At 45.4% G+C, this 24480-nt stretch overlaps 2 protein-coding genes and 1 long non-coding RNA gene across 13 annotated transcripts in view; 1 reads left to right on the top strand and 2 right to left on the bottom strand.

Annotated features, from left to right (window-relative positions):
- Window positions 1-2523: 2523 nt before the first annotated feature.
- On the top strand, window positions 2524-23274 carry TMEM243 (transmembrane protein 243). The gene is made up of 5 exons (XM_025471510.3): window positions 2524-2681; window positions 3280-3549; window positions 20151-20201; window positions 21276-21380; window positions 22670-23274. Exons 2-5 carry the CDS (start codon window positions 3472-3474, stop codon window positions 22790-22792), a joined length of 357 nt encoding a protein of 118 aa, XP_025327295.1. The 5' UTR covers window positions 2524-2681; window positions 3280-3471; the 3' UTR covers window positions 22793-23274.
- Window positions 4228-9633, bottom strand: LOC125752457 (uncharacterized). The gene is made up of 2 exons (XR_007401980.1): window positions 9168-9633; window positions 4228-8303 (listed from the first exon to the last, which is right to left on the bottom strand). It is a non-coding gene; the product is annotated as an uncharacterized LOC125752457 (long non-coding RNA).
- Window positions 23099-24480, bottom strand: part of DMTF1 (cyclin D binding myb like transcription factor 1) — a 44068-nt gene continuing 42686 nt past the window's right edge. For all 11 annotated transcript variants that reach the window (XM_025471504.3, XM_025471508.3, XM_035698449.2 and 8 more), the window contains one exon: window positions 23099-24438. In XM_025471504.3, coding sequence (XP_025327289.1) covers window positions 24329-24438 — 110 coding nt within the window. In that variant the 3' untranslated portion in view covers window positions 23099-24328. The remainder of the gene's footprint in view (window positions 24439-24480) is intronic.

The raw sequence follows: 24480 nt of genomic DNA, 5'->3' as shown, positions 1-24480 counted from the left end.
AAAGAAGTGGTTTTCAAACTTCAATAGGCATGTGACTCTCCTGGGAATCTTATTAAAATTCAGGTTATGACTCAGTAGATCTGGGATGAAGATTGAAGCTCTGCGGTTATAATGAGTCCAGGTGATGCCAATTTGTTGGTCCAGGACCCACACTTTGAGTGACGAGACACTAGATAACTCCATCATGGTCTTCTATACATACTCCCTTCTTTATTTAAAGAATCCTCTATCCCACTTTGCAGAAGGGGGTGGACCCTAGTAGATACCTGTTGTACCTGGCCCCACCTGTTGACTGGTTGGGGGGGGTAGAGGACCTAAGACAGGTGAAAACCACCCATAATCCAAACTCAGGTGATTGAAAATTTATTTTTATTTTTATTTTTTTTTAGGTGATTGAAATTTTTCACGAGATTCTGAACTAACAAAACAGAGACTAAGCCTGCAAACCAGTAGTGGGCAATGGCTCTATATGATCTATTTTCCCAAGTTCAGCAGCAAAACAATCTTAGGCCATAGGTCACTTGAAATTTTGGGGAGTGATAATCATGAAGAAACCAGTTCTTAGGAAAAAAAGAATGGATCAGAGGCATAGAAAAGTAGTGAGACAAAAGAATAAGAAGCTTGAGAGTAAGTGGGTCATTATATCCAATTCAATCTTCCTCCTCAAATAGGCCCTACACAAATACCTGGCCTCTTTGGCTTGCCTTCTTGACTTTTATCCTCACATTGGCTGAATCATACTTTTCTTCAGGGTCTTGATTTACAAGGCTCCTTGAGGAAGCTTTCCCTGTCAACCGAAGCTGGTAGGTGCCCTCCTGGTTTTCCCTATAGCACTCACTGGTGTCCATTTGGATATTTGTCAGGTGTCTTGTACATTCTTTACTAATTTTTTTTAAGTAAAAACAGGTTGAATTTAGATATTCTAGGTCCATTTATTAACATAATCTTCATTTTTTTAAAAAAAGATTTTATTTATTCATGAGAGACAGAGAGAGAGAAGCAGAGACACAGGCAAAGGGAGAAGCAGGCTCAATGCAGGGAGTCCGATGTGGGACTTGATGCCCGGATCCCAGGATCACATCCTGAGCCAAAGGCAGATGCTCAACTGCTGAGCCACTCAGGCATCCCTTACTTTTTATATAAGAAGGAGCTCAAGAGAGGTTAGATGACTTGCCCAAGATCACAAATCTTATGGGTGGTGCCATTAGGGTTTGAGGGCAGATCTGATCTACTTCAAAACTTGTGCTCTTAGCCACTGTATCTTGTCTGTCTCTTTCTTGATTACCTTTATTTCCTGTCTGGTGGTTGACTGGTACAGAGCAGGCTCCCAAAGGTATTTGTTAAATGAATGTGGCTGAATGTGAATGAAGTTATTTGTTAAGCCCATCAATCTTTTTTTTTTTTTTAAGCCCATCAATCTTCTATCAGAACTGGGTGCAGGACTGTGTAGCATTCTCATGAAAACAAAAAATCCTGCACAAGATCATTTATGAAATACATAACTGGGAGACCAGATATGCACCATACCTGACTCTATTCAGTGCTGCAAATTACAAATCGATGGATTTGTGGTTCTTAGTCCATCTCCTGTTCTAATCCCTTGACCTGAACCACCAAAAGACCACCTGGAATCCTTGCTTGGGAATGCTTCACCGCTACAGCGTTCCAACACGGGTTCTCCCTGCATAGGAGCATTGTCAGAGCTTTATTTTTTTTCTTAAGATTTGATTTATTTATTCATGAGAGGCACACACACACACAGAGAGGCACAGACACAGGCAGAGGGAGGAGCAGGCTCCATGCAGGGAGCCCGACGCGGGACTCGATCCTGGGTCTCCAGGATCACACCCCGGGGCTGCAGGCGGCGCTAAACCGCTGCGCCCCGGGGCTGCCCTGGAGCTTTCTTTAATCTCGGAGCTGCAGTGTCCAGCGAACCTAGCCGGGTTGCGTTTGTTCCCTAATATTTATGACTTCAGATGCGGTGACACTTATGTTGCCTGTTAGGCCTGTCCACCTCCAGTTCTCTCTGCTCTTAACACCCGTTAAAGAGGTTGACACACGAAGTGTTCTCTGTGGCTGCAAACATGCTGAGTCAGCACATCCACGACCGGCATGAGTGTGCAAGTCAAAGCGGTACCTTGCAAGTGTCACGTCCCGACTGTTTCTTTAAATGCCACAGGATCCCTATCAAAACAAGACAAAAACAAACATACGGACAATCCTAAACCAAACCTATCAGTGCCCCCCGTTGCATTCCAGTCGTGCACAGACTAGGCTGGCTAAAATAGGCTGCTTTAAAGAGGTTTCCAGCCACGCGCAGAGCTGGCCTCGGAGATGCTCTTTACCCACGTGGCGCGCGGACGCTAATTGCTAAGAGGCTGAGAAACGCGCAGCCGGGAGACCGACCGCCCCGCCAGGAGTAACCCGGCACCTCCAGGGATAAAGCTCCGCAGCGCGTGCGGCGCCCGGGCGGGCGGGAGAGGCTGCCGGGGCGGTGACGTCGCCGGGGCGGGCCAAGTCGGCTGGCGCCGGAGGCCGCGGGTCCCGGCGGGGCGGGGCGGGGCCCTGAGCACCGCGGCCGCAGCCCGCGCCGGCCCGCGGGCCTCTCCGCCAGCCCCGAGGCTGCTTCTCCGCGCGTCTCGCCCGCACCGCAGAGCCTTCGGCACAGAGTCCCGGCGGGGGTGAGCCCGGGAGAGGCGGCCCCGCGCGGCCGGGACGCCCCAGCTGCAGGGCGGCAGGGGCGCCGGGTGCGGCCTGCGGGCGCGGGGCGGCCCCGGGGCGGCCCCGGGGCGGGCCAATCTGTGCGGGACGGAGGCGGGATCTTCTGTTCCGCGGCTCCGCGGGGGCAGGCGCTCCGGCCGCGGGTCCTGCGGGGGGCGCCGGGCAGCCGCGGGTGGCAGGACGGGCGCGGGGAGCTGCGGCCGATGACGGGGAGCCGGGGTTCGGGCCGCGGCCGCGACCTGCAGCTGCAGCGCTCGGCTTGGGCAACTTCACTTTTCCCGCCGCCCGCCGGCGAGTTGGAGGGGCGGAGAGGTGCGGAGGGCTCGGGGGGGGGCTCGGCCCGAACTCTTCTGGAGCCCCCCCCCCCCGAGCATGGGGGTGTTGGTGCCCTACGGAGCACCGGGAAGGCGTGCGGGGTAGCGTGCGAGCCGTGCGGCGGCGGGGGTGCGACCGAGGGCCGCGGGCCGCGCGCCGAGATTTGGGGAAGTGGGGGCCGCGCGGGCGGGGCGTCCGAGGGGAGTCGGCCACGCGGGGCCCGTTTCCTCTCGCTTCCTGCAGCGCTTGCTCGCGATGCCGAGGGCCGCGGGCCTGGGGCGCGGCGGCCGTGCTCCCCGGGCCTGAGCGCGCACCCGCCGCCGCCGCGGGCCGTGAGCTCCCGGTGACTGCGCGGCCGGGGAGTCGCGGCCCGACCCTTCGGGAGGTGATGCCGGCCCAGTCCTGAGTGGCCCGGGAGAGCGAGGAAACCCCAAAATGGAGGACTTTTCTACCAGGACCTACGGCACCAGCGGCTTGGACAACAGACCTCTGTTCGGAGAGACGTCGGCCAAGGTGAGTGCGGACCTGGACGCGGGTTGGGGACGTGTGTGTGTCCGAGTGTCTGCCCCCCCCCCGCCCCCCGGAGCCCTGGCTGCGGCCCCCAAGGCACTTGCAGGAGAGCGAGCTGGTTCTCCACCCGGCTTTGCCCTGCACGTGTTTGCCCCGCCGCTCGGCACTTTCCTCGGGATGGGGAGGGCCCGGGGGCCCTGGAGGCGCGGATGGAGAAACGTTTGGAAAGTTCTGGGCTGTTGGAGGCCCTTCCGGGGAGGGGAGGTGGAGCCGGAGCGCTAATCTTCGAGAGGCTTCAGGTGTGCCACTAAAGCTTCAGTGAGAACCAACCCCAGAGAGGTGCTTCTGCTGAGTATTTATCCAGGGCCTTGGAGGGTTTGCGGCTGAGGCAGCCAGAGAGAGAGAAAGAGGCTCGACGGGAGGCTTTCTTTGATGCTGCTCCATTCCGGGAAGGCAGCAAAGGGTCCCTGGACCCAAACAAGCTGGAGTACCTTATTTTAGCCTTTTAAAAAGCATGATGCCTTCTTACAGGCTTTATCATGTGATGTTCCGGGCCGGTAATTGAAGAGAGCTCTTTGCCTGTCTTCCGCTCTAACTCTGAGTCATTTTGGCAATATTAGCTTGTGTTTTTTACACCTAGAAAGAGGTATTGGTGACCTCTGACCCCTGACAAAGTCCCTCTTTTTTTTTTTTTTTTTTAAGATTTATTTATTTATTTTAGAGAGAGAACGAGAGTGTGCAAGCAGGAGGGGCAGAGGGAGAATGGTGACAGAGTCCTTTCAGGCCTCTCAAAAAAGTAGGGCACAACCGGAGTCCGGAAGGGACTGAGTTTTTCAGCTTTGGTGGGGGCATCTAAGAGAAAGGATAGGAAACTTGTACACCTGGCAGGGGGGTGCATAGCCCTGAATTAGGAAGCTGCCAGCCTTCTACCTTTAATCTCTCTGTGGGTATTCCTCTTTCTTATTTTTATTTTTTTAAGAGTATCTGAACAAGAAAATGTTTCAAGCTTGATCTCTAGGAAGATTCACCTTGTTTATCTCGTGGCTTTGCGTAATCCCAGCTCACCCTGCATATGGTTTGAGAAGCATGGTTCTACTTCATTAGATGTTCCTATTTCTACTATGATTGAATATCGTGGGATAGGCCCTGGGGCTCCAAGGAGCACAGGTGGGTGGGCGAGATCTGTAAACAAATGCGGTGCATTGGCTGTGTGCTATGACTGGGGCATAGACGGGGCGTGTTGGGGTACCTAGGAGAAACTGATGACTTTCATTGGGGAAGTTTGGGGAAGATCTTGGATGGCTTTTCCATTCAGAATTTCTGGTAGCCTTGGGCTTGCACAGATGAATGCCCCTAAATTGGGGTTTAACAAGAAGAGGATTTAGGGCCTGGAGAGTGGCAGCAGCTTGTTCCTTGAAGGTGTTGGACTCAGGTACCTGACTGTCCTGTTGTCCCGGGAACTCAGAGGTTCAGTGTCTTCCTCAAATGGCATCATACGCAGATTGGGGTTCCGGGTCACGTAGACTTGTACCTCCTTTAAACCCGGCAGCCCCTTAATACTGAGGTAGATGACTTGATAATGGGCTTGATTTATAAGGCACTGAAAAGTACTGATGTTTTCTGACTTGCTTGGGCCTAAACAGTGATTGTAAGTTTCCTATTGCCTGTGGTCAGTTTGAAACCCATCCAAGAACTTGACTGCTGGCAATGTTTCTCTCTTTGTTGCATCCTTATTAGTCCAAGAGTTTATAGGCCGGGTATTATGTAGGCAACTTCGGGCATGATAACAGTGGGTTCAGCTGCTCAGAGATGAAGAATGAAGATCAATTCCAGGTACCAGAATTACTCCCTGTAGCTCCATCCATGAGGCTGAAAGAATGATGGGACAGAAATTAGAACTGAGAAAGGAAAGAGACTGTTGGTCTGAGGATGGGAGAAAACATCATGTGTCTTATATATATTTATTAAAGATTTTATTTAAGAGGAGGAGAGAGCGAGCGAGCGAACAGTCGAGTGAGTGTGAGCGTGCACGTGCGGGAGCCAGCCCATGCATGAGCAGAAGGAAGGAGAAGCAGACTCCCCACTGAGTTAGGAGCTAGGCATGGGGCTTGATCTCAGGACCCTGAGATCATGACCTGAGCTCAAGGCAGATGCTTAACCGACTGAGCCACCCAGGCACCCCCATCATGTGTCTTATAAATTGAGATGTCAAGTGTGAAGGAGAGACCTAGGTCTTTAATGACAGTGAATGATTTTTTTTTTTAAAGATTTTATTTACTTATTCATAGAGACACAGAGAGAGAGAGAGAGGCAGAGACACAAGCAGAGGGAGAAGCAGGCTCCACACAGGGAGCCGGACGTGGGACTCGATCCGAGGTCTCCAGGATCACACCCTGGGCTGCAGGCGGCGCCAAACCGCTGCGCCACCAGGGCTGCCCATAGTGAATGATTTTTTTGGAGGATTTGAAGTGGACAGGGCACAGGAAGCAGGCAGAAGAAGTTGCAGTGGAGCAGCTATTCTTGTGGAGAACAGTCTCTGCCAGAGCAGATTCCCGGGGACCCCGAGAAACCCTTCACTGGCCTCTGTGTGCATGTATTCCCAGCTTGCTCTCTTCCAGATGCCAGGAAACTGGACACACAAGCTGCTTAACTGTGAAACTTTGTATTAAGGAGCTACCATTTCTGAGGAGAAAATCCAGAAAGGGGAAAGCCCACTTCCTGTCATAGTCTGTTAGATTCTCTGAACTTTCAGGAATCTTGTTTGCCATATAACAACAATTGACCATCTATTTTATTTTATTTTTATCTTTTTTTTTTTTTTTTTAACCTCTCAATGTAAATTTAGAAAAGACCAGAACTTCAGGTCTAGTGTCTAACTCTAAGGCAGAGATGACTAAGAGCCCACAGAGCAGTAAAGAGTCTCCAGGGAGGTGGTTTTTCCTCACTGCTAGGCAGCAGCATGCTAGGCATTCAGGCTTTCCCTTGGTTGGTCATCCAGTTCCTTTGTGAGGTGGGCATTGTGACTTCTGTTGTATCACTAAGGAAGCTAATCCACAGAGGAGGCTACTTGTTCACTCACACTAGTAGCTCTTCCCTGGTAATGTTCTAACAAGTCCCTTTTATGACGAGGATAGTAAATACTGAATGGTGCAGTCTGTACTACATACTTAGAAAAGCACTGTAGACATTCATGTAAGAGTTACCCCTTCCCAGGAAATGGGTGAAAGGGTTCATCCAAAGTTGTGGAGTGAGTGAGTGAGAGATACTAGAATTCACTAGAAGACAGAATCCAGTGGGCCTTGAGCAGCTTCCTCGTGGGCAGGTCTTTGAAGTCACTTTTGACTTCACGGGATGCTTCTGTTTCTTTCATCTACCAAACTCTAAACCTAGACTTCAGCATGAGACTTAGCAATACCTCTCACGTAGAGTGGTGGGGGAACGGCAAAGTGAGACAGACCGTTCTGTACTTACATAAATATCTAAGGGATAATAGACAAGAAAGGAAACCTATCCGTCATTCCTTTGGAATTACATATTGCTAGGTGGGCTAGCTGATGAATCCTGGTCACAATGTTTTCAGCTGTTTTTATCCATCCCCAGAGTCTGGCATGTAGTTTTGTACATTCTTTAGAGTGAAAAACCAGTGTGGCGCAGTTGCTAAGGTGAATAGATCAGTTGCTGAGATGGCGTATCTGCCGAGAGAGAGCATAAACCTGTGCTCTGGCTTAGCGTTTTCTAAAGGAGCCTTGTCCAGTAGAAATGTAATGTGAGCCACATGTGATTTTAAATGTCCTAGTAACCATAAAAAAGTATAAACAGGTAAAATTAATACATTTTACTTAATTACCTATCAAAAATAACATTTGAATGTATAATTAACATAAAAAGCAGAGACATTATTACATTTCTGGGCTAACTAAGCCTTTGACATCTAACATGTATTTTTTTCCTCCGAGCCCATGTCCGTTCTGGGCACGTTCCAGGTGCTGGGTAACCACAGACTGCTAGTACTAACCTTACTGGACAACACAGTTCTGAAGTTGAGGAGTTCGTAGCTAGGTGTTCCCGTAGTCCTTTTCACAGAATATTATTCTCTGTGGGGCTTCTCAGAACTTTTAATATGCTGGTTTTCCCTGGGACTCTGGTTGGAGAGGATAGGTAAGCCCTACTGATAGACTGTTGGTAACTTAGCCTTCTGGGACTGGCGCAATGAGTTAGAGTTCTTACCTCCCCCCTGGGAGCATCGGTGACACCCAATTTCTACAGAACACTTTCTGGGAAATGTTACTATAGGAAGTCTCTTCCTTTGCTCCTCCCTTCCCTCCCCTGGTATGAACTAAAACCTGGAGAAATTCTGCCTCTCTTACCCGTGGCTGCCTTTTAAAGTTTGCTTTAGGACCACACATAGTTGGGGCCATCTTACTAAGTATCAGAGGGGCCCTAAGTTAACTTCAGGGCTTGAATCCATCTTCTTTTGGTTTGCCGGCTACCTGTCCCATCATCTGAAATCTGTTTCATCCAGTCCAGATGGATGAACCTAGATGGGAGGGAGAAGATGGTTCTCTCTGGGGAGAAAGCAAACCAGCTCCCATAGCAAGCACAGACGGGAAAGGAGATACCACCCGTGGTGGAATGTAGTGTAAACTGCTTTCTGGACCAGCCTGTTCTGTTGATGGGTCACTGATTCCAAAAATGAGTGATTCATCTTCTAAGGCAGGTGGTGATCATGGTGACCTCTCCATTCATACGTGGATGTGCTAGAAGAGAGTGAGTGACTTTGGTGAAGGTATGTATACTGAACTCAGATGATATGGGGAGAATGGGGTCTGTGCAGGGGATAAGTTACTGGGCCCCAAGGTTCAGATCTTTTGGTTCCAAAGGCAAAGGGCTCATGTACGAGAAAGTATTTTTCCTGCCTCCTTCCTTCCTTCTTCCTATAAATAAATAAGATGGGAGGGCCAAAAAAGTCTTTTTATGACCTGTATTCCAATTAAAGCAATTCCAGCTTAGAGGATTTAGCTTCTGCAAATGATGGTGTAAAATGTGAGGGCTACTTTGTGCTTTTTGTAGGGGGGGTGGTGGTTTAAGAGTTACTCTTAATTAATAACAGAGCTGGGATGAAGATTATTATGTCTGGCTGCCAACCCCCCACTGCCTAGAACTCCAAAGCCTTTACTCTGAGGGATGCAAGCTTCTAGCTTCTTTCCTCTTGATACAGCTTTAGGGTGATCCTCTGAACCCAAGTTTTGTCTCCCTCCAAGGGGAGCTAATAGCCCAGGGTACCAGATCAGCTATCCCCTTGCCTCTCATCCTGCCTGACAAACCGCTTTGAGTTGAGATTTCTTGTGCTGGAGATAGTTGAGGATGGTCCATGCCATGCCTTTTTTCTTTATTAGTCTAATAAATTTGCTGTCTTCCATCCCCAGACCAGAGGACTGGGGATCTCTGCAGGTTGGGTTCAGGCATTTATAATTTTAGAAAGCCCCTCCAAGGATGCTGGTGTAGAGAGAGGGCTGAAATCCCTTGGTCTTTTACCCATGCTGTGTGGAAGCCCAGTGCAGGCTGGCACCACTACACCTCTTTCCTTTAGCTGCCTCCTGCTCTTGGCCAATGCTGTTTACCTTTCTGTAGTGTTCTTGCTGAACCCTGAAATCAGACTCGTGATGTGCAGTAAGTCAGTCTCTGAGTCACCGGGTTTGAAGCAGAGAAAGTTGTATTAAGGGCAGCTCAACAAGGCAGGGAAGAACATTGCCAAATCAGAGTTACCCTGTTGAGCTTAGGAATGGCTGATAGGATTAGCAGAGTATGTGGCAGTTGGAACAGGACCTGGATGGACCTTGAAACTTCTCAAGGGGTTCTCGAAACTTCTCGAGGGTATTTGCTATCCTCTGCATCCTCGTCAGCTCCTTGAGGGTAGGAGCCAGTTGCCTCATTTCTCCAACCTTTCTGGCAGTGGGCACAATGGCCAGTCTTGATGTTAAGTATATTAAGATGTGAGAACTAAGCATCACCAAAAAGGTAATCTACATTCTTCGGACGTGTTGGGTGACAGCAGGAGAGGGGGCTGGTGTTCAGAAGCCTGGAACCCTGGATACCAAACCAGGAAAGGGTGCTTCAGGCTCTCCTGCAGCAATGGCCTCCTGTGATTTCTCCTTGCTGCACTTCAGCAAAGGGGCAGGTAGTATACCTAATACAGTTTTATACAAAAAAACTTAAACCAGGCCTTTTGGGTTGGCCTCCCAGAAGCTCTCTGGTCCACTGACTAGTCCTCTCCATAGACGGGATTTTTGCAGGTCTGAGGTGGTAGGTTAGGTCTGCAGAAATGAGTCTTTTTTTTCCCCTTAGGGTCAGTCTATGGGTCATGTATATGTATAATTAGACTTTTTTTGAGCAGCTTTAGGATTAAATGGGTTGACAGACTTGAGTGTCCCTGTAGGAATGATGGAATGCATTTAAAATTGGGACTTAGAAATTGGGGCCAGGGTATGGGCCCCACCCTCTATTCCCACTCATGTCTGAGGACCCAACGTCTCATTGGCAAGATGCCTCATTAGATGGAGAAATAATACTACCATATTAGCAGCCGTTTACCAACTCTGGTAAATGTCACTCTGTTCTAGGGGCTTTACATATATTCTCTTACAAATCCTTATAGCAGTCCCACATGTTCGACTATTGTACAAATATGGCAATTTAGGCTTAAAAGTTGAAAGACTTCTCTAAGGCTGGCATATGGCAGGAGAATAAATCCGTCTCATCCACAGTCTCCTAACCTTGTAATCTTGCACTGTGCCTCTCATGCTGGAGGTCACACTCTTTCCTGTTCCGGGATCCTAGGGATTATTTTGCCCCTTAAACTTATGTAGGAGGTTTATTTTTCTATTTTCGCTGTGATGTGATTTCCATAAGTAGTGCTTTAATGAAATTAATATATTCAACTTCATCTATCTACGAGAAAGAGAATCTGGTGTCCTACAATGTACAAAAGATGTACAAAAATATTCACAAATGAAAGCTGCTTCAAAATGTGAGTGAAATAAGAGAAATTGAAAAAATGTGCACGTACTTTCTCTAAACTGAGATGAGGGGGGAATTGGTGTCCAGATGGACACGCAGCAGTGGTGGTCACGGCACATTTGAGAGAGCTCTCTGGGTGTGAGGGTTGTATAGTGTGGGTGTGCCTGTATCCTCGTGACTACTTGCTCATGAGGCCTCTGCTCCTTACGCTGTTCTAAGTCTGGTGTTTCTTTGGGAGGTCTCAGAAGAGACGCACCTATGATCAAGTTTACTCTTTCCTGTGTGTTGCCAGTGACGTAGGATGTCCCCTGGCTTTCTACCCTGTGCGTGCTGTCCTTAGGTTTGCCCCAGATAACAGTGGGAGAGGAGGCTCCTACTTAGAGCTGTATAGCTCTGGGGAAACCAGGTTAACCTACTGGCAAGGCATGAGATTTCCTGCTTCAGCTGGGCTCCAACCTCCCCCATTTTACATCTCGATAGGTTTACTTTTATTTATTTATTTTAAAAAAATTTTTTGAGAGAGTGGAGATCACAAGCAGGGGGATGGGGCAGAGGGAGCAGACTCCACACTGAGCAGGGTGCCCTGATGTGGGACTGGATCCTAGGACCCGAGGATCATCATGACTTCAGCCAAAAGCAGACACTTAACTGCCTAAGCTACCCTGCCCCTCTTGGTAGGTTTATTCCTGTAGGGCTGCCTCTTGAGACCTCTTTTTTTTTTTTTTTTTTTTTTAATTTTTATTTATTTATGATAGTCACAGAGAGAGAGAGAGAGAGGCAGAGACACAGGCAGAGGGAGAAGCAGGCTCCATGTACCGGGAGCCCGACGTGGGATTCGATCCTGGGTCTCCAGGATCGCGCCCTGGGCCAAAGGCAGGCGCCAAACCGCTGCGCCACCCAGGGATCCCCTCTTGAGACCTCTTATGCCACTTCCAGACTTTTCCTGACAAGAAGTTTTCCACTGAGATTTGGAAGAAATAAAAGGAAAATCCTTTCTGAGAATTGGCCATTTATATATGGTATTGGAACTGTTAAGTTTAAGAAATGCAAAAAATTTTGATACAAAATTGTAGGGTGTGGCTCAAAGGTCTGAAAGTTCAGTTAACAATGGTAGGAAGTGGTGCCCTTTGGACGTCTCCTACACGCTAAACAGACTATTATTGTCTCTTTGCCTCACCAGAAAATAATCATGGTCTTCAGTGACCTGAAGCTCTTGTAGGTTGTGGAGGGTAAGTTCTGGATTTAAAATGGGACTGCGGCCTTTAATGAAAGGATGAGCAAAGTTCTGGGAACCTGAAGAAAGAGAAAATTCTACTCAGGGCACCAGATCAGAGGGCTTTTGCATCTTAGACCTTGAAGCCAGGAGTAAGATTTTTGACAGAGGAGGTGACTGGGGATCCCCAATGGGAGGTCTCGCTTGTGTCAAGGGGTGGGAACAGGAAGGTGCAGGAAATAGTGAAGGAACTCTTGAGTACCACTATGACTGCACTCGAGAACTCGATGGGAATGGGCTGGGTGGAGAGGCTTGAATCCTGTGCTAGGGAGTAGGAGTTGCTTCTGGAGGAAGATAGAAAGGCATTAAACGAATCCTTTTTCTTCCTTGTTCCCTCCTTGCTGAGCTTGAGCTTCAGCCATCCTGGCCCTTTTTTTTTTTTTAAATCCATTTCCCGATACACTTCAAGCTTCAGGACCTTTGTACTCGCTGCGGTGGCTTGTTGGCAATACCCTTCTCCCAGATTCTTGCACGTCTCGTTCCTCTTCCATTCCTTAGGTCACATCCTCAGAAAGGATTATTAGACCTCTTTTTTAAAAATAGCCTCCCATATCCACCCTGGCCATCCTTCATTTACCCAGTTTTATTTTCTTCCAACTTTCCTCACACTTGACATGTAAAAGGAATGGAGAATGAATGCCTGACATCAAAGTGGGAGGTAGTGTGGATGGAAGGCTCTTATGATGTTCCTGGGACTTGAGCTTTTCAGGCTGGAGATGGACTCCATGAGGGAGAGATTCAATTAGAGATGAAGAAGATGGAGACAGTTAATTGGGCCACGGAAGGGGTGCAGGATGGGCAGAGAAACAGGTCACCTTCTGGTCCTCTTTGGGCTGGAAGGAATGGAAACAGGAGGTGGAGGAGGAGGAGTTTTCCTCTTTTTCGTGGCATCTTTTTTTTAGGATAGAGTGGGACCAGGAAGCTGAGTTGAGCCATCTCAAACCACTTTCTGTAAAGACGCAGGGACCATCAACTCAAAATGAAAGGCCATGGAAATACAGTGAAGGCTCAGCTGAAAACAGGAATTTGCAGCCAACTCCGTTAGCCCGTCTTTCAGCTAATGTTTGGGCACCTAATATATGCTGAGCACTGTGCTCCCCACTCCTCCCCATGCAGTGGCACTTTTGGGCCACATAATCAAAAACCCACAAAAGGAGATTATCTCTGCTCTCGGCAGTGGCGGCTCCCTCAGCCACATGGCTTGGCTTTGTCTGAAAGAGAGAAAGGTGCTGCCGATGGGTGATGCAGGCTGGTGCCAGGGTGCTCAGCTGGGAGGGGGAAGGATGGGGCTGGACAGCAGCCATGCAGCCATGTGTTGTGAGTGGCTCACAGTCTGACTGTGAACTAGGAAGATGTGGCCCTCCGGCTCCCAGACCTTATGGTATAGAGAGCGAGACAGACAAGTAACCCACAGGTGAGGTCAGGACAGTGGGAAGGCTTTACAGCAAGAGCATAGCACTTGAGCATAGAAGTGGTTGAGGGTTTGGGGCAGGAAGAGGGGAGTCAGGACTGGGTTTTCAGAGCCTCAGAGCACAGGAACAGATCCGACCGGGAGTTGTCTATGCACTGCTGAAACTGCTGAACCCATGGTCTGAGACTGGTAGGGAGGCCCTCAAGTTAGAGCTTTGGTGTAACAGGTAGGGAATGATCGAGTCAGTGGATGTGGGTAAAGATCAGATGCAGGGGCAGTAGGGCACAACATGGCAGGGATACTGATTGGGCAAAAGCAGGTACAGAAATGACTGAGGAACTGAGAAGAAGAGGGGGAACAAGTGGACCAGATGTTGCCAGAGACATAGATTTTAAAGAGGATGCTTTAGTCCATTTGGGCTGCCACAACAAAATACCATGGACTGAGTACTAAGTGATTTTTATAAACCACAAACAGGTCTTTCTCAGAGTTGTGCAGGCTGGAAGTCTGAGGTCAGGGATGACAGCATGGTTGGATGGGGTCCTTTGCCAGGTTGTAGCTTGTGTTTGTACCCTCATGTGGCAGAAGTGGTGAGAGAGATCTCTGGAGCCTCTCATAAGGGCACCAGTCCCATTCCTGAGGGCTCTACCCTTGTGGCCTAATGATGTCCCAAAGACCCTACCTCTTAATATTGTCACCTTGGGCAGTAGGATGTTCACCTGAGAAATTAGGAAGACACATTCAGACCACAGCACAGGGCATTACTAAAGCTAACTCCATCTGGCCCAGGGAGTAGGGAATGCCCTGCATCCTACTCCTCAGCCATGAACCTGGGATGAGCTCATGGGTGAAATGGGCTCTACTGGGGACAGTGTTCAAAGACAGACAACAAGGAAATCCAGGGTGTGGAACTCTGCAGTGCACAAAGCCTGTTGGCTCTCATGGAACAGGTTTCTGGGGGTGGGATGGCTCACAGGACTTGAAAGTGTGGGTGTGAGGACTGATGGAGAACATTGAGCGGGAGGGTGTGGGTCTGCTGGGCTACCTGCGATGTTGTCTGAGGTGAAGGATTTTATGGAGCCACAAAACTAGAGACAATGCCAAAAATGGAATTATCAACTTTACCCCAACCCTCACCCGCTCTGTCTCCCTTCAGAAAGAGGAGGGGAAAGTTTCTGTAGCTTTGTCCATCCAGGGGCTTTGTCCATCCAAGTGGTCTGCACAGAGCTTTCTGTTTTCCTTTGTTTCTCCCTGGGGATGCTGAGCAGCACTGATGAAAGATGAATTCCTCAGTAGGAGGCCTTGCTCCCATGCCTCTGAAACCAGTGCTTGGTTCTGCTCTAGCAGAAAGTGAGAAATTGGGCTTATACTCAGGTAGGGAAACCTGGCCCCTGGTTTATTAGATATTTCTATGGAATTAATGGAACCTAGCCTGGGAGACACCAGTAGGGTGTTGGACCTTCGTGGCTGGCAAAAACATGAACTTTTAGGCAGCAGGACCAGGCCATGGCTTCTGCTGTGTTGCAGTGTGTCCATCCCAGAACAGTGAGGCCACATGCTTTTCTGCCTGGGAGCTGAGATTTCTGGAGAGCCAGGCTTCCAGCCTCTGTTGGTGAGAGGCCTTCTAAGGGAAATGCCGTTGGCCACTCCAGTTTATGATTCTCCACGTTAACCAGTGTTCGCAGAGTGTCAACAGTGTGCCAGGCTGCAGTGAAGGAAGACAAGTAGGCTGCCTGCCTTGCTGTAAACTTCCAGTCCTTTTTTTTTTTTTTTTAATTTTTATTTATTTATGATAGGCACACAGTGAGAGAGAGAGAGAGGCAGAGACACAGGCAGAGGGAGAAGCAGGCTCCATGCACCGGGAGCCTGACGTGGGATTTGATCCTGGGTCTCCAGGATCACGCCCTGGGCCAAAGGCAGGCGCTAAACCGCTGCGCCACCCAGGGATCCCTAAACTTCCAGTCCTAATGCAGGAGATGGGCAATACATTTTATTTTGGTGCAGTAAGCATAAAGTGTGGGCAATGTGATGTTAGTGTCTTGAGATGAGAGCATCTCATCCTGAGAGGAAGGTGCCAGAGGATAGTGTCCAGAAAGGATTTACAGTGGATTTGATGTTTGACTTGAGCTCTGAAGGGTGAGCATTCAAATTGGGAGTGTGGCATGTTAGCCATCCCACCTCCCGCCCCACAGCTTACTCTTTTGAGACCATTATGCCTTTGTTTTTTTTCTTATGGGTCAATATAAGAGACTGTGTGTGAAGTAGCTGCTGTGTTTTCTGTGTCCCTGTGTCCTCCAGACCCATGCAACAAACTGACATCCAGAAGTTTGCCTCTTTGAATGATCCAGTGTGCTTAAATTAGCAAGCAGTCTTAAACCCTATTGCACTTCCCACAAGCACTCTTGGTTGTCAGCACTCTTAGGACTAACATTTGAGCTTAAATCAGAAAAGTTTTCTTGAGTTAACTTTTCTGTGTCCTTCCTCTCATTCCACTTCCCAAACTGCTCTAGAAATTCTGCTTTGCTCTTTTTGCTTGTTGCTTAAATGAGTTAGGGTTTTACTGCAGTAGCACAAGCCCTTAAATTCATTTTGGAAGTAAGCAAAAAATAAATTGCTTTGGAAATGGAATACTTGTTAGCGTTCCAAACAGCCTAGAACCAGGATGATTCCAGGCTGCTGAGGGTAAATGCCAGTTTTTTGTTTGGGATGCTGCCAGTTTTCTCCCAGAGCTATCATGAAATAGCTGAGCCTTTGACAGGAGTTTGGGGTTCTCTGTCTTGTATTAAAGATGCTGGCTCATGACCAAAAAGGCAAGATTGGGGACTTCTCTGCTTTTTTGATTGCTGGGGAGTAGGCCTTCTTCTCTGGCCAAAGTGCAGTTTGGAGCTGACCATCCAGAACCATTAATTGTTAAAGCAAAGGGTCCAGATACCAGGAAGCCAAGTCCTCTTGTATGACAGACCCAAATGTGTTAAGGGTTGTTTTTCAAGTCCCATGATTAGCCAGTGGCAGAACCGAGATGAGAAACTTGGTCTCTTCAGTCTAATTTCAGGATTCTTATATATAACTAGTCTAAGGATTCTTAGACCTTTTGGCTTGGATTTTTCAGAGAGCATTGGATAGAGTTGGCCATTACCTGGTTGTATGACCTTGGGTGTTTCACTGAACCTAGTTACCCACTGGCAAATGGAGATCATGTATTTCTACCTTGCTTCAAGGGTTACCTTCTATCATCCCAGGTACAGACCAGTGGCATGTATGTCCATCATTTTCTCCTTTCCCATTTGAAAGAAGATGAAGACCTGAATGCTCTGGGCTCAGGCTGATGGGAGGCCCTTTGCTCAGCTTTAATGAAGCTGGCTCAACTATTGGCTATCTCCATTTGCCATGCATTTTTTCTCTTTGGGGTCGTGGTTAAGGTCCTGAGGGACTACCCTCTCTTCTTTTTGTTCATCTGCCAGTCCTCTTTCAGCTTTGTCTTACATTCTCTACCTGACAAAGGTACCTCCCTTCCTTTCTCCTTAGTGCCCTCTCGAGCTCTGAACAGTGTCAACTTCTGCAGGTTAGACAGTTTTACTCATTGTATTTGCATCTGGAATATAGTAATTTTCTTCATTTTATTGAACTGTAATTGAGATCTTTAAGTGAATAAATGACTTGCAAAGTAATATATATATGCAGAATCTCTCTCAGGACTGCACTATATATTTCTGTGTTCAGGTTCTAGAATGTCCTAAATTGCTTATCCTATCCTCTCTGCGCATGCACATAAGGATGAAGGATGATTATGATCCTGTTGAACTTTTGTGGGGAGTGAAAATAAAACACAGTAGAATGTCTAAAGGTCTGGGAGGGGAGAAGTTTTGGTCGGCAGAAATAGGAATAATGAAACAGGAGGAGACAGTTTCTATGAGAAATTGGTATTCATATTAGTTTGAAAACTGCCCTTTGAAATGCTATCTAATTATTTGCTTTTGTTGCTCTATCTTAGGAGACTGGGAACTGGGAGAGATGCTAAAGCCCTGAAAAGTAATCTCTGGGCCCAGGCAACAGTCTTCTCTTATTATTTAAACTTTTCAGTAATCAGAATGGTTTAGCTTGGACTTGTTGGTAGAGTGGTGCTTCTCAGATTTTAATGTACAAATCATCTGAAGAGCTTGTTAAAATGCAGATTGACTCAATAGGTCCTGGGGCAAGGCCCATGATTCTGCATTCCTCATGGGCTCTCACTTGAGCTGATGCTGCTACATTGCAGACCACACTTTCCATAGCACACTTTTAGAAGAGGCTAAAAGTGGGAGGTCTTACTAAGTCAACTATGCTCTTTCTTTGGCCTGGATTCATGGTTACTTGGTTACAGAAGGCCTGAAGCCAAGTCCTTGTCTTGGAGAATTCTCAGAAAACCCTGTGAGAAACACTTGACCATATCCTAAATGGTTCATCCCATCTTGAGAGTCCCAGGGGGGCTGCATTATGATAGAATAACTGATATTCATGAAGATGACTTGGGATTCTATTCCATGAACTGTCTAGAAGGCAAACAAGGAGTCTTCATTAAAGTTTAGATACATTATTATGAAAGATTAAAACCAGTTAGGCATACACAAGTTAAGTTTAACGTGAAAAAATCAAGAACTCTTCATTCCTGAAAGACACCGCACTGTAGTTCTTTGTGAATGATCTTTTGAGGAGCCACCTGTCATTTGATGTGTTTATTTAGACCAGATGTAGCATGCTAGGTTGTGCTTCCAGTGAGAAGTGTAAATGAGATCTGCTCTCTTGGAGCTCAATCCTGTTTCTGTCATTTGACTGATACTTGAGACCTTGGGCAAATTGTTTCTCAGAGCGTCTTTTGCCACTTGTAAAATAGTCCTAGTACCATTTCATCCCCAATTTTTTTTTTTAAAAAGAAGATATGCAAACGCTCTTGGCATAGTTACTATCCCTTCACTATTACTTTTTCTCCTGCTCTCATCCTAGTTGGCATTTTGCTGTGCTGTTTGGAGATAAGTGATTCTTCTTGGCTACCTCACCTGAACCTCTTCACTGTCTTCTGTCTATTGGTAAGAGAGCTGTGGTGAGGTCTGCAGACATTTGTAAACTTTTGCAAATCCCTGAACTCCTAGAAAAGAGAGCAGATATTCTCCGAATAGATCAGAGTTCAGTTAAACCTTTTTCACAAGGTAAAAATAATGGGGCTCCTGTTAATATACTGACGGTCTATATGACTTTGGTTAGGGCACACACTAATGTGTGGAAATAAGTTATTAGTGATCAGTGTAATTTGCCCTTGGGTCTCTCCCCTCAGAAATGGTCATAATTTCAGACTCTGGGGTTTGCTGGGCAGGCTTCTCTAGCTGAGGCCATGAAAAGATCTTTTCTGAGTCCTTCTAGGTTAGTAAGGGTGTGGCTGGTTGTGTTACCTTTGCCCTGTATAACATGTGAATTGCAGTGGCCTTGGTCTGTAGAGAGTGGTTTGTCCTTGGTTAGATCAGGCACATCCAATTTAATACTTGGCTTTCCTTTACTCTTTCTCCCAGTTTTGCCTGCCTCTTAACTTTGGATTCTTAGCTTTAAATATGGACGACTCAGAAATGGGTATTTGATGCTGCTCTGTGCTTGTTCCTTCCTGTGCCCTTTCATCCATGAGATTTTGTTTATTGGCTACTCCTGTTCCATATCCTGCTGTTCCTTGCACAGATGATACCAAAATAATCTTTATAAAACTACTGATTTCTTAGTTTTGACTCCTCAAAAATAAGACTACTTGGTAATCTCAATGGCCTGTAAGTGTTCCTTAATCAGAACTCTGTTCTGTAAACTCAACCAAATCTATATATTACAAGTGTATTGCATGTTACTACTTTATACTAGTTAGGTGTAAATAAAATCTTGAGTTCCTACAGCTGAAGCTTTATCTAACCAGTGACCTTGACTTAGGAGTCCTGTTACAAAGTTGTTTCTCACTGTAGGACTTTGGGCAAATAATTTAACCACACTCACTGGACCTAAATATATATTAAGCAACATAAGGATTGAATTAGATCAGAAGTTTTCTTTTCTTTTTTTTTTTTTTTTTTTTACTCATGAGAGACACAGAGAGAGAGAGGCAGAGACACAGGCAGAGGGAGAAGCAGGCACGATGCAGGAAGCCCGATGGTGGGACTCAATGCCGGGTCTCCAGGATCATGCCCTGGACTGAAGGTGGCGCTAAACCGCTGAGCCACCCCCCCCGGGCTGCCCAGATGAGAAGTTTTCTAAACCATTCTATGGAATTGGTTGGAGTGGGGATGGGAGTGACAAGGCTCAGTAGGTAGGACCCCAGGCTCTGCATTCCGTCAAATGATTCTTTGATTATTGAAGGCTTTTGCTATTAAAGGAGTTGGAAAAGCACTGCCTAGATAGTCTGAGATTGCCTCCAGTTCTGCCATTATGTGATCCCTTCCAGCAGTAGCATCTACTTTTAAATTACATTAGACTGGGATACCTGTAATACAAGTAGGCCCAAAGTCAGGGCACTCAGCATCATCTGCAGTCAGTTTCTGTTGTCACCGAGGCCCTGGGCTGGCCATTCCAGTACCCTTGTCCTTTTGCTTCTGTTTAAACTGTTCCCAGCAGCACATGGAATATAAGCATCCTTTCCCTGATATTCAGTCCTTTCCAGTCTTCAAAAGACTGTAGTGTAAAAACATCCTCTCCTTTCAGGAAACCTTTTCTCATGAGTGGTCTGGGTCTTCCCAGAGTGGCTCAGTATGCTTGGCCTTTTGGCAGTTCTGTGTATGTGTGTAAAGCTCAGAGGGGCAGGACCTTAGTTTCTTAATTCTAAATCGCCCCAGTGGCTAGCATTGTGCCTGAAAGTGCTGTGGATCCATCACAGGGCTCAAAAACTCTTTTCTCTTTCAGGATCGAATCATCAATTTAGTTGTTGGCAGCTTAACATCCTTATTGATTCTAGTAAGTATCTTTATTTTGTGTCTCACCCAGGCTCTTAGCCAAAGTTTTGAAAGCCTCAGTATTGTGGTTCAGTTTAACACTCAGAAAAAATATTTAAAAGGCCAGTACGTGAACACGTGAAGTATTCTAGTCATAGCCTAGTATTGTTTTATAACTGCTTGAAGAAAACTGCATTTGGCAACAGGAATAGATAGATTTCTACCTTCACCCCCCAGATGAGTATATGAAATAGCACATGGCAATTAAGTAGTTTCTCTGTGTTTGCCATGTTTGTCTAATAAATCTGTAACTTGTCAGTGGCACCAGCAATTCCCCTCTGTATATACCCCACAACTCCCCATTTCTGCTAATACCTTCATTTTTTTTTTTTTTTTTTGTTCCTAAAGCCTATTATCCTTTGGTTTAAAAAGATTATTTGGTCATGTAGTCATACTTCATCCTATATAATGTAGCTTGTTGCTACTGCTGTAAAATGAAAACAAAGCTATAGTTCCCATAGTGTGAAAATGGCATTTTTGTACCACAATTTCATTAAATCTGAGAATTTTAGTGAAGTTCCATTGATTTCTTAATGAAAAGAATTCTTCTATCACAGAATGCTTTTCTGTGGTAGAAGCAGAACTCCAGTTATTAGAAACCGATCTCTCAGTATTTTCCAAAATGTTCAGCAAAAACGTTTTTGGTTTTAATTTTTGTCGGCATATTCAAAGTAATGTTAACAAAGTTTAGAACTTTACCCCGTGTAATCCTTAATCCTGGGAATGACATTTAAATGCTTTGTAATCTTTTTGTCAAGGGGTTGTTTTGGGCTTAGCTAGTTTTATGAGCTATGATGTTTTCTGTCTCCTTTAGTTAGAGGAAAAGGATAGAAAAAGGAAGTGTTAAAAGAAGTAACTTACTGGAACAGATTTAGAAATCCTTCACTAAATATTAACTTAGCAAAAGGCAACCTGGGGGGGGGGTAAGATACTGTTTTACAGTGTGAAGTGTTTTTTAATAGGACATTGCTTAAATTCTAATCTAACAGAGTGTCGGAATTACTCATAAGGTCTGACACCATTTCTTTTCATACAGGTAACACTGATCAGTGCTTTTGTTTTCCCTCAACTACCTCCAAAACCGCTGAATATATTTTTTGCTGTCTGCATCTCTTTGAGTAGTATTACTGCCTGCATACTTGTGAGTACTATTTAGAATTTAAATTGAGTATCCTTGATCGCTGAAAGCTGCAGTGCCTATTTAGGACAGATTCCCAGCCTTGGCTCTGTAAGAAAGGGTAGGTCTAATTACCCACCCTCACCTTGCAACAAAGGATGTCAGAAATCTCAGTATTAATTGGCAGATTTTTGTTTTTGGGATCAGGAGTTGTTAACTGTAAAGGGTAACTGTTCCTTTGAAAGATTAAAAAAAAAAAAGGAAGGGGGAAAATAGTTAGGACTGGGATGGCCAAAGCTTTGGTTTAATTTACCTAATTCATCTTCCTTCAAGGACTTAGAGGCCCAACAGGATTTGCCAGATGCCATTACTGCTCTAAAGGGAAGAGATACAGCATTCTGGATTAATTTCTAATTACAGAATTAGTCTATTTTAATCTCTATGCGTATCTCCCCAAATGAAAGTAATTAACACCAAGAATCTCCTGGGAAACCTTAAACTGCAGCTGTATCCTTGTCACAAGAATGTACAATTTTACTGTAAAGATGCTTTTCTTTCATATAAAGAAAGATGGTGATAATCCTCACTTAGATATTTGCCAATTGTTCAGTCATTCATTAGCTGGCTGTTGTTTTATTTCCCTTGAGGAGCAGTAGAACCAAAACTATAAACCTTTAAAAGTAATAGTTTTGACTCACATAGGGCTTAAATCTCCATTGCAATGTGTTTATCTAATTAACTTATCCTGCTCTACTCTTATGATATGAGGAAGACTTGTCCCATCCACTTCTAGAGCCTTTGGAACAAAGCTACCAGAAAATGACTCCTTCTCACTCCCAGCCTAAAGCCAGGAGTGACTAACCTGATTTAGTTTTGTATAAAAACTTTTCTTGTATTGGCAATCTGACTCTGTAATATGAACTTAAAAGTTGTTATCCCTTCCAGAACCTAAGAGAGCTGTACCTTTTTACTCAAATATATTTAAAATAGATCTACGAGGTATAAATTCTTGGATGGCTTGTCAGTAATTGGATGACTACTGGTTTGAAGAGAATAAAGGTAGCTGAGAAAGCAGGAATAAGTATGATCTTAGATGTGGAAACTCCATACTACTAGAACTATAAAGAGAAAAATTACATTCTAGTTGTGGTAGTTTCAGAAATGTAGATTAACATAAAGACTGTCTCACTTAGGGGGAAAAGTATATATGGATGAAATTGGTCACAGTTGAAAAGAATTAGTTCTCTTTAGAAATTTTTATACCAGGTCCAGTGACTACGATTTTAACTCTTATTTAATTCTTCTTCTTTTAGATCTACTGGTATCGACAAGGAGACTTAGAACCGAAATTTAGAAATCTAATTTACTATATCTTATTTTCTATCATCATGTTATGTATATGTGCAAACCTATACTTCCATGACGTGGGGAGGTGAGGCTGCTATAGGAGAAATACTTACCAGGTCTCTTCAAAGCTATCCATTAGGACTGTGAACAAGAGCTGGGTAAGCTTCTGAAGAATCTCCTGAACAAGTCTGATACATGATTTTCATGTTAATTGTAAATCTAAAATACCCTCTTGCAGGGGAGACCTAGATTGCTTTGCTTTTTCTTTAAGGAGGTGTTGTTGCACTTAAACATTCCAACCCTTAAAGCTCAAATGGCACAAGCAATTTTCACTTTTGAAATTAAATTTTTTTATACTGTAAGTGCATGGCGAAAGGCTATGTAACAATCTTGCATTTTAAGACAAATATTCTTTTATTTCTGTTAAACTGAATATACAATTGTTCCCTAGGCAACCAACTTTTGCTTATAACTACAATTTAATTTCACATTAACAAAACACAGATGGTGAAAAGACAACTTTGATTGTGAAGATCTAATTACAATAATAAATAAAATAATTTATACATGGGCTTTTTTTTTTTCTTTCCCTGTGACTTTTCTATAGGGATCCTGTTCATTAAAGCCCTAGTGGCTAATTTTGGCTTCACCTTCTCTAATACAGGAATGGCTCCTGATTTCTTTCCTTTGATAACAGAAGCAAATTTTGTTTCTTTAAACTGCCTGAGAGGGAGAAGTTATGTCACCCCACCAGCTACTGCACTAAAGTGAAGGGCAGACTCTGATACCTTCCCCAACTATTTCTTGGGTAATTTGTATAGCAAAACATGTAAGAAAGAGTCATGGTATAGGGTAGGCAACCTTACTTTTCCCATTTAGTTTAATTTTATTTCAAAGTGCTAACTTTGTAAACTGACCATAGTGGGTTCTGAAGGGGTAAAAACTCTACTTAGCTTCTGGTGAGCTGTATTCCATATTCCCTTTAAAAGTAATAAAAAACCTGTAGTGAATTTTTTTAATTCTTATAATGCTTCTCTGTGTACCCAGCCTGAATCAGCTCCCACTGCCAGCAATGGGTAAAACAACAGTAACCGCCACACAATCCCCTCCTTGATCTCTGTGTATGCTAGTAACCTCTCAAAGTAAAGATACTTAGAACATTTTTGAGGGTCACTGGTAAGCTCTACACCATGTTGATGGGATGTTTCTAAAATAAGAACAGGCCAACTTGAGATGGGATAGAGCCATGTCTGATCTTAAGAGAGATGAACATTACTGCTTTTAAAACACAGTTAAGCTTTGGTGATTGTAAACTTTTCTCAGTAGCTGAAGTGAATGAAATCCCTGCTGACAGTTAACATGAACCACAGGGATGGACGCAGTTAAGACGTCCATACTCAATTCACCTACCCACAAGACTCCTAAGACTAGACCTCAGATGGTATATTTAAAGGAGGTAAAAAGTCATAGCAGCAACACTGTATGTGGCTTATGCACTGTAGCTGTTTAAAAGCCAAAGGAATGGTGAATTAAGCCTCTTGCGAGTTGCTCCTATTTCTTTGGAGATGTTGTAATTAACAGTGTGGCTTCTTTGCCTGAGCTACCTGTCTCTTTTTAAGAATTACCTAATGACAGTTGACCAAATCCTCAACATCCTTTGAGTCTTCTGAAACAGGACTGCCCAAAGATGATCCAATGATATTTGATTCTTCTCGATGATGTTGGAGTATGGGATCTGTAAGGAGTTAAGTGTAAAGTTAGTTTAACATGTATGTAC

The sequence above is a fragment of the Canis lupus genome, chromosome 14 (assembly GCF_003254725.2).
Source record: "Canis lupus dingo isolate Sandy chromosome 14, ASM325472v2, whole genome shotgun sequence".
Taxonomy (NCBI): Eukaryota; Metazoa; Chordata; class Mammalia; order Carnivora; family Canidae; genus Canis; species Canis lupus.
Note: the sequence above shows the minus strand (reverse complement) of the source record. Positions and strands in the feature narration are given on the sequence as shown.